The 10,615-nt window shown below is 42.8% G+C and overlaps 1 protein-coding gene across 1 annotated transcript; it reads left to right on the top strand.

Annotated features, from left to right (window-relative positions):
• Window positions 1-747: 747 nt before the first annotated feature.
• LOC123404658 (acetylserotonin O-methyltransferase 1-like) lies at window positions 748-3,065 on the top strand. The gene is made up of 2 exons (XM_045098599.1): window positions 748-1,652; window positions 2,519-3,065. Exons 1-2 carry the CDS (start codon window positions 846-848, stop codon window positions 2,819-2,821), a joined length of 1,110 nt encoding a protein of 369 aa, XP_044954534.1. The 5' UTR covers window positions 748-845; the 3' UTR covers window positions 2,822-3,065.
• Window positions 3,066-10,615: the final 7,550 nt, after the last annotated feature.

A 10,615-nucleotide genomic window follows, 5' to 3' on the forward strand; every position in this document is an offset into this window, starting at 1 on the left:
TGCGGTGACCGTTGACAGTGATTTGCATTTCTGCCATTGCGGTGCTTTTTGTAACCAGCACACATCTTTTATCTACAGAATAATGCTGACAATATATTGCTCCAATTTATAACAAGTGTCATAGTCTTAAATTAAGCTTAGTTCAAAACCGTGACACTTATAATGGATCGAAGATGTGTATAAACAAGCTTCATGACAACTTAACACTACTAACCAGGTAGGCACGCAGAGCAGAACATATTGTTCTAGCAATTGGGTGTCAATTTTTCTGGCATGCTATATGAAAATTAAAAAAATTCTGGCATACTATATAGCATGCCAGAAAAATGACAACTCGGCACAATTAAAATTGACATCTAGGGTGGTTTTTTCTTGGCAAGCTATAACAAACAAAAGTTCAACCTTGGCAGAACTAAAATGACAAATAGTGTGTATTTTTTCACAAGCTATATAACATAAAATTTTAAAATCGAAATCTGAAGATGAAGAACATGAACTAAAATGACTAAAGGTGAAGAACAGTGGTGCTGTCGTGGTCGTTGGATGCTGATCGGACGGTCTAGACAAATCTGCCTTACACGGAAAAAAAAAAGGAAATTCAAGCCGTTTATACACGCCACGCCCCTATAAATCCTTATTTATTTTTAGTCAATTATTGAACAGGATAATTCAGAGCAGAAGCTTGAGCACTGAGTAGTGAGTTAGTCGTGTATAAAGGCCGTTGGTAGCCGAGCTCTAGCTGGGAAGGAGCAGGACTGCACACATACAGATACAACCACATCAACCAAAGCTAGCTTTTGCATTTCATTTGCTGTGAACTCAGGTAAGGTAGGTAGCTAGGCACCATGACGCTCAAGCTGTTGATGGAAGTGAGCCCGCAGGAGCTGCTGGAGGCTCTGGCCGAGCTCCAGAACCACGTGCTCGGCTACGTCAAGGCGACGTCGCTCAAGTGCGCCGTCGACCTCGGCGTCCCGGCCGCCATCCATAAGCGCGGCGGCACCGCCACCCTGGCCGACATCGCGACCGACGCCAAGGTGCACCCGGCCAAGGTCGCCGACCTCCGGCGCATGATGGCGCTGCTCACCGCCTCGGGCATCTTCACCACCACCGCCGAGGACGGCGACGGCGCGGCCGATGACACGGCCGCCGTGCAGTACGGGCTGACGACGACGGGCCGGTTCCTCGTCGGCTGGCGCAACCTGTCCCCCGTGGCGCCCTTCTTCGTGAACCCTCTCATCGTCTCCTCCTTCTTCGACCTGCCTGGCTGGCTCAGGAGCGAGCCGGCGCCGGCCGGCGCCGGCTCCCTCTTCGAGCAGGCGCACGGCTGCTCCCGGCAGGAGATGGCGCGCAAGGACGCCGGGTTCGGCACCGTGCTGAGGGACGCCATGACCGCCGACAGCGAGCTCTTCCTGGAAGTCATTATTGTTGACAAGGGCCGCATCTTCCGCGGCGTCACCTCCCTCGTCGACGTCGGCGCCGGCAACGGCGCCGGCACGCGGGTGGTCGCCAAGGCGTTCCCGCGCATCAAGTGCACCGTGCTGGACCGTCCTCAATCCCTCGGCCAGGCGGCCGACGCCGGCGACGACAACCTGCGTTTCGTGGCCGGTGACATGTTTGAATCCATTCCGCCGGCGGATGCTGTCCTGCTCAAGGTAGGTACCCATGAATATCACGTATTAATTGGTACGTCGTGGTTAATTACGTCGTACTATTAATTGGCTGGTCCTAACTAGTTGTGTCCACTCTCAGTCCACTTCATTTTCTTTTCTCTTCTCAGGCTGGTCACAGCGTGCAGTAACTTAGAATAGTAACATGAAAAAATACACTTTGGTTCCTGGTTGTATGTGTATCCTATATGAGATTTTTTTAAGAATTAATTAAAAAGTGAAAATGTTTTCAAAGTATTTTTAGATTAAACTTGACTCTGTTTTGCACTAGTATATAGATTTTCACAAAAAAAGTCAATATTGACTTCTGGACAAGAAGACAAATTTTATTTGCTATTATAGGTCATTATTGACACTATTTTGACCAAAAAATTATCTTTTTTGCAAAGAAGTCAAAGTATAAAAAATTGTGGAACTTTTCTTACAAGTATAATGGAAGGTCAATTTTATTTCAAAAATATTTTCAGAATTTTTTAACTTTTTGTTGAATTGCTATTTTTTTGCATATAGGTTATATATACACTAGGTTCCAAAAGTTTTTCTCCAGTAACATGCGAGTACGTTACTAGTCTAAGTTACCATCTTTATAGTGGGTGGTGCTATAGATGTGATAGCATATACATCACCATTTATTATTTCGTAGACTTATTGTACATTGGAAAGCACTATGTGATGCTAACATATTATGTTACTTTATTTGTCTATCTTTTCATTGATTACACGTCACATCATTTTTTTTTGTTTATGTATCATGTATGTTACTATCTATGTTACTTTTACTATGACCAGCCTCAAAATCGTAGCACTCCGGTCATTTTATATTCTAAATTGTACCTCTATATCTGTTCTAGAATGTTTTGCATGACTGGGGCCACGACGACTGCGTCAAGATACTTCAACGTTGCAAGGAAGCCATCCCGGCGAGGAGCGCCGGAGGGAAGGTGATAATCATAGATATGGTAAGAGGGTCTCTCCTCGGCGATAAGAAGATCGCCGAAATGGAAGCCATGCAGGACATGTTCGCGATGTGCACCAACGGGGTTGAACGGGACGAGAGCGAGTGGAAGAGGATCTTTTCCGATGCTGGATTCGGCCAAGATTACAAGATCATGCCGGTGTTAGGCCCCTTGTCAGTAATTGAGATCTACCCATGAAAAGCTGGAAACTAGACCATATACTAATGGACACCATATGTTGCACGTATACATGAACTACAATAGGTTTATTTGTATGAGCGCATGAACTATATATGTGTGCTGTTAATAACCAGGCTGCCTTGTTAAACATGCCTGTATTGCCGTTTTTATGCCTTCTGTTAAATGAGCGTAGCACTTTCTAGAATATGTTGCTGTATTTTGTCATGCTATATGTCATGTTCAGGTCGATGGTCGGATTTTACTTCTCCTAGCAAGTGAATAGTTTTAGTGATATTTTCAAACATCATATTCTATTTTATTCAAGGGAGATACTTGTGGTGGCAATGGCCACTCCTTTGTTTTGCTTGGATTGCTCTTGATGGATTTATAGTGAGCCATGCCAAGTGAGACCAAGCACATGACATCTTTTCTTTTTGCCGGAGAAACTTTCGATCTATTCATAATCAATCATGGCAATACAAAGGACCCTCGGGATATCAAAAAGTTACAACCAGGTTTGTGGACTACTTAGTGACGACTATAATCACTAGAGTAAGCCGAAGTGTGCCGCCGTCGTTGCCCATCCCTCGTCGTAGCCTAGCAAACCTTGTTGAAGTAGACAGTCAAAAAGTTATTGTACTAAGGTCCTACGGACCAGCGAACCAGAGTAGCAACCCTCAACCTGAAGAGAGTCATGCATCGGAAGGAACCAACATGAACCGAACACCAGCACCGACGGAATCCTTGGGATCCGACGAAGGCACACCATCATCCGCCCTTTGATGACGCTAGAAGAACCATCGGGGCAGGGATCGAATGTAGGAGACATTATTCCTACCGAGGGACACCACCGCTGCTACACAGCCCCAACCAAGATAAGAATGTGGTCTCCCGCCGGTGGGGGGCGAGGTCCTCCCCACCATCACGGCCCAAAAGCCATCGAAGATGGGACGGATCGGCGGTCATGCCGACGAAAGGAGGAGGAAAGCCTGGGTCCTTTTTTTCTTGAAGTAAGTCTGGTTCTTTTCTTGTGGAGTAGGAAAGAGGGTATTGCTGAGCCCAAGACAACTGGACCTGGACGTTCATATTCTATTATATATATAAAATGATATATTCCAGGTTAATCAGAATTCTAGCTTTATCCTAGGTCAAACTTGTATATATCAATATTGAGCAATCAACATTTACAACACAAAAGCGCATACCATATGTTTGATGTGGTAGATATTCGTATTTGGTCAATTAGAAGAAGTTTAAGTTAAGACAAAACTGGAGCTTCAATTCATTCCGATGGAAGGATTGCCATTTTGATGATTGGGTTTTATGTCTCTAAGCAGCTAAACATTTTTTTAATGATATTGTTAAAATACTTGATGGTTTGGTTTTATCTTGTCCAAGGGAAATTCAGGAGGGGAAGCCGCCACACCACCCACAGTGACCATTCAAAACAGAAATTTGAGGACAGCTATGCAAATAATTTTAACAGAAAATTCATCAACCCAGCCTCTTGATTTTTTTTTGTTTTTATTACAATTATGTCAAACACATATTGCTTAAAGACATACCTTGTGTATTTATCTTGATTTACCAAAGGTATGCACTGATCCTATTGTTTTTAGATCTCACGAATAGAGGAGTCAACCTAACAATATGGATGAGAAGATAAGTCTTGCCGAACCAGAGCTAATCTAATTGTCCAACAGCTTCAGGATTTTTTGTTTGAAAAAAAGCATAGACCCAGCCTCTGCAACGTGATGATGCACACAACCAACTTTATTAATAAAATTTAACGTGTTGGAATGAAAAACATGAATGAACAAAAGAAAGACCACAAGCAGATGCAAAATAGGATTACATGGCTCATTCACATAATCTATTAATAATGCAACAACCAAATCGGTTGAGCAACTCCCATTCGTCCGTCTCCAAAAGGTTGCACCCAAAACAACATGTCATTTCCATACAATTTTTTTATAAAGAGTGCTTTTATTAATTTAAAATGTAGCATCAATGGGATATAACATCATGATGAGGCACACTTTACCTATGCATAGCTAGGATCAGTGGCGGAGGCAGAAAAAAATTATAGGTGTGGTGGAGTTTGTGAAGGATGAAACCATATATAATGCAACTACTCAAGAGCTCACTAGAATATTACATAAATATTACTTGTGATCAACAAGTATAACTGAAATCCGATACTGAAGTTTTCGCACTTATAATATCTTACTAGATGAAGATTGCATGCATGAGTGGTCACCAATTGGTAATCAATATTAACTAGATGGACATCAAGATGATCTACAAAACATTCAGAGGGAGAGCTGCTGGTGCCACTTGCTTTGGGAAAATGCTTCTTAAATAAATCTGTATATAAAATCACAAGAGGAAACCGATTGATTAGTCACCGAACAATGGGAAAGCACTAGTAGAATAGACTGAATGTGATGATGAATTGCCGGAGCTTATTTCAGGCTGGCCATAATGGGAGTAACTAAGGTAGTATCATGTACTTGGGACTAACAAACATGCTGATGTGGCGCACAATTAAAGAAGAGAAAGAGGGTTAGAGTAACATAGGTAGATACCGTAACATGTTAAATGATATGCTACTATGTGTCATGCATGTCAATAAATAAGATCATCTATGATACTACTTTATGATACTATGCACTATGAAGGTAGTATCATACAATAGTATCATATGCATGATACTACTATATGATACTCCTTACTATGACCAGCCTCAGTCAACGGTAACAAAAATTCTTGTATGTCGGTCCTCTTTGATCTCTGTTCGCTTGCTGCTGCTATGCCCATTCGTTTGTGTTGCCGCTTCCGCGTGACCACAAGTAGAGGAGCAATTACAGTCTCTAATCACTTGAGTTTGGGCTCAGATAGTGCGAACATTAATGTGTGCGGGCAGTCAATAAATCACCAGCAATCAGGCCCACGGTCAGTAGCTATCACAAGGAACAATAAGGCCATCAAGCCGGCAAGGACGCACTGCTCAACTCAATGTTCAAACAAGTACCTACGTACGTACCTAGCATTTTCATCTATTTAGGTATGGCGGACATCAAACCATGACAGATTGCTGGCTTTGTCCCTAGCTAGGATGCACACAACCAAACACCAACAATCTGTATCATAAAAAAAAACACCAACAATCTGACAAAATAAAATTTAAAGCTGACATATCAGCATCAGTAAAATTATAGGACCGACACTCTACCTATGTTGAAGGATGTGGTGGTCCAATTCATAGACTATGATGTCACTTATGTTGGATAAAAACATCTCATGCCACCCGTTCCAACCACATACACATAGCTTTTAATAGTGGTTGATACTCCGTTCTTTATAGCGTAGATCATGTACAAAGTTAGTGTGTATATTGAAAATTAAGCAGCAAAGAAGTGGAGCTTTTTTTTTAGTAAATACAAAATCATTTCTACAAAGCCAAAGCTACATTTGGATGACTGATCACATAGTGTGTGTAAACTTCTACCGGAAAAAGAAGTGTTTGATTGCCTCATCGTGAATACAAAAGCTATACCTAGCTTCATTCCCAATTGTGATGGGTAAGGTTGTCTTACGTTAGGAAACTTGGAGATCTCCTCGTCCCCAACTATTACCTCGTCCAATTCAGATTCCTTCAACTTCATGTTCTTCATCGACATCTCCAGATCGACTGGAGATTTCCCCTTCCATCCCCCGGTGTTGAGCCATGGAAAGCACTGGTCAACGATGGAGACGCCATTGCCGTCGGTCAAGAAACCCTAGTTCCAGCGCTCACTCCTAGGCCTAGAGCTCGGAACAGGAGAGGTGCGAGGAGCCAATGTCGTAGTCTTTCCCGGAAGAAAACCTCGACGGCGGCGGGGTGCCACCGGAGTAGAAGAAACCCTAAACCCTAGCCGCCGCCAGAGTCTGGTAGATATATTTTCGACCTCCACCGGCCCTCTGCTCGCTAGGTGACGACTACCATTATGTTGGCAATACATCTGACACGGCTGACTAGGAGGTACGTATACACAATACAATAGAGTAGAGCCCACCAGTGCAACTTTTGTCCGGGAGAGCGTGTGTTTGCACAATTTTACCAATGCAAACGTTTGTCCGGGAGTGTGTGTATTTGCACAAATTTTTTTGTTTTGACCTTTTGGAATAATAAATTTCGAAATAGACCTTACTTTAAAAAAATCGAATCTGACCTTTTCTCTTGACACAAACATCCCTTGTATCTAGGTTGCACGGGAAATGCTAAGGTCCCTGACGTCTGGTACGGGGCCTGCATGACTGGCTTGCCCGTTGACTCGCTGACGTGGAAAATGGCCAGACGGCAGGGACCCTAGCATCATGTCTCCAGACCAAGACGTCGTGCACCTTGGCGTCTGGTTCTGGTAAGTGAAATACCTCACGGGAGAGTGGGTGGGACCCACCGCACTCGCTCTTCCCAATCCAGCCCGAGCTTGTTTGAGTATCTTTGGTAATAGGGATAAGCTTGTTGTAATAGAAATATTCACTTTACAAGTAGAAAGATTGTGGTTTATGGTTAGTTAGTGTTTATGGTAAACTTTGGTTAGTGTATCTTAATTAATGACATTTTTTGAATATCATTAATAATTTAGTGTTGATATGATTTGTGTATAATGGATTGTTTTTAGATAATCACCAATTGCCATTGTTGCGTTTAATTCATTCATGTTGTCTTTAGATAGAGAGACTTCTTAATGTTCATTATATGGACAAGGAGGCATTCTTGAGTAACAATGCCGACGCGGGTGAGCAAATAATTGTTTTTTGTACAAGCCATCTTGTTGTAGAAGTGAGACATGTCTTTGAGTGGATGGACCCTAATGATGATGTTAAGTTAATAGGAAGGTATGATGGTTAAGGTGAAGCCAAATATCGCTTGAAAAGGGGGTGGAAAAGGGTACACGTTATAGGCGGCCGTCGGGAGTTTTGTTCTTTCTTTTCTCACACTGTAGTGTGACTCACCTACTTAACCTAACCTACTCGACCCAGTTTAAGCCGTGCTTGCGTAGGTTGGGCCTCCTCTCCCTCCGAGTCTTGGTCAGTCCACCATCTTCAGTAACTGATCGTTCCCGGTCGTTCCCGTGATAGAAACTTATTCCATGTAGGGTTAGATCTAATGTTGAGGTGCAATTATTTTCGCGGCTCATATTAAAAACTTTGGCGCATTGACTTGCGAAGCTCCAGAACGTACGAAACCGAACGAAATCCATGAGACTTCGGTGGACGGACAAAATTACTGTGGTAACAAGCGGTTCTCCCTATTATTAGTAGGTATGAATTTTTTAACCTATTTATAACTCATTTTTTTAAAACATAATATTTTATAGTATAGTTAGTTAGACAATGAACCAAATGTCAATAATGTTAAATTTTGATAATAATAAGTTTTACGGTACATTTGTATCATCTTGTTTTGAAAAAACACAAATACATAATGTCAAATTGGCCCTATTTTTTCGTGAAAGATATATCCGTCTTTCCGGTACAACGCATCTTAAATACTATATATTTAAACCCAATCCATGTAAATGTGACAAAATAAGAAAGCACAAATGACATGGCTATCTCAAAACAATTTGTGTCCATATATTTTTTGTGCAACAGAGGTTGTATGCGGATTTTTTTTACAACAGAGATTGTGTTGCGATTTTTTTTGCAACATATATGTTGTTTTGGAAAAAGTTGAAACACATACAATGTTATAAAAAATATGAGTGTTGTTGCAGGATGGTGGGAACCGAAGTGGCATCGGAGGACGCTGGGAACGAGTTTGGTACAAGCATGGAACGCACGGTGTACCCCAGGTTCAGGGCTCTCCGTAGAGATAACACCCCTAATCCTGGCGGAGTGTATGATGTATGAATGGGACTACAAAGTGCTCCTGGAGCTGTATTGCGGAGGAGGAAGAAGGAGCTGTCGGCTCGCGTCTGACTCTCCTATGTGGTTGGTGTGTGCGCTGAGTTGACCGACCCTCGACATTGAGGGGGGCGGGGGGTTTTATAGACAAACCCACTGACACCTTAAACGCCTACAGACCGACCCGTCAGTGACCAGACGTGTCTGTTTTGAACCCCTATTTTTTCGTCCGTGCAATCACACCTCTCATATTTTTCCTCATATGTCCGATCACTTGTTCGTGATTGATGAAGAAGGAGAAAAGAATGAATAAAAAAAGGAAAAAAGTGGTCCGGGGTGGGCTCGCATCCTACGTGACAGACTGACCGGGCGTGATCTGCAGGCACGTCCGCGAACCCTCATATCGTCCTCATATTTGAGATGGATATGAGAGGTGCCGCTCTGCGGGTGTTTGAGATGGGTACTATGGGTCTAATTAGGTCGATTTTTTGTGACCGATTAGTGACCGGGCAGTCGTATGGTCTTTGAGGCGGGTTTGAGAAGTCTGGCTGCAATGCTCTAATATTCGTTAAACATACATAACTTAAACTTGCATGAGAATCAATACATCTTATATTAGTACGTTCTTTTCGGAGGAGCAACTAGTCAGCGAGCGCTTCCCCGGGAGCCTTCCAGCGATCGGTCCCGCGCGCCGTCACTTGGCACGTTTTCAGTCGCGTTCTAAGCGTTCCCTTCAGTTTTTGTTTCTTTATTTGTTCGCATGCGCTTTTGCTTATTTGAGTGGCTTTTTTCTGGATTTTTTGGGTGTTTGGATTTTTTTACCAGTGTTCGTAGCTTTTGGACGAAAAAAAATTCAATTTTTTTTCACGGAAATTTATTTTTTTACGCGAAAAAACACGTTTTCTGTTTTTTTTTGCGAGAGACACTGTTTTGCCTTAGCGAGCCGTGTCTCTCAGAAAAGGAAAAAACACATTTTTATGTTTTTTTTGCGAGAGGCACGGTTTTGCTTCCGTGAAAGGCACGATTTTGCCTTCGCGAGAGGCACACCCGTGCCTAGGGCTGCAAACGAGTCGAGTTCGAGCGAGTTGTACTTGGCTCAGTTCAGTTCATATTAAAATTCGAACGAGCTCAAACTGAGTGAAGCCTAATGTCAAGCTGTAAAACATGATTCGTGCTCAGCTTGTAACGATCTCGAGTTGGTCTCAAGTTAGTTTCGAGCTAAATGAGACAGTAAAAAATATAAATCTTTGAGGATGATTCCAACTAGATAAGGCACATCATGACATAAGAAAGCACTACAAATATTATCCCAATCAATACGATGATAATGTAGCTTATTCAAAGTAGTTCGACTTATTCTCTAATAACCAACTGTAACGATCAAGATGTGGTCCTTTCCGATCTGGGGGTCGAGGCCCCGAATAGGAAAGAAGCGCATCTAAGCGTTTCGCAAGCAAGTAACATAGCACAAATAATAATAAAAGTAGACAATTCGGGATTCAATTGTCTTCTCATTAATAACTCAGAGTACATCACATATACAATCAAGGTAGTTCCGCTACGGACTATAAAACATAGAAATGCTATGCTACCCTGCCTGCAGGCCCACGATCACGACCACGCCTCAATCCTCTGGATAGTTCACGTAGAGGCGGTCTGTCTCCTCGTCGTACTGCCATGCCAGCTGGGTGCCGTCGGGATCATCTGTCTCTGGGGTACCTGTACCTGTTGGGAGTTTCGGAGGAATCCGTGAGCCACGGGGACTCAGCAATCTAAGACCTTGGTGCCAGAACTAGTCATGTTATTAGGTAGGGTAAGGGTGAAGTGTATAAGGGTGCAGCATCCTAAGCTTGATTTAGTGGTTAACTTACGTAAAGCAATTATGAAGGTGGCCTACACTAGCGGTCGTGATTACTT

Source organism: Hordeum vulgare, chromosome 6H (genome assembly GCF_904849725.1).
Source record: "Hordeum vulgare subsp. vulgare chromosome 6H, MorexV3_pseudomolecules_assembly, whole genome shotgun sequence".
NCBI lineage: Eukaryota > Viridiplantae > Streptophyta > Magnoliopsida > Poales > Poaceae > Hordeum > Hordeum vulgare.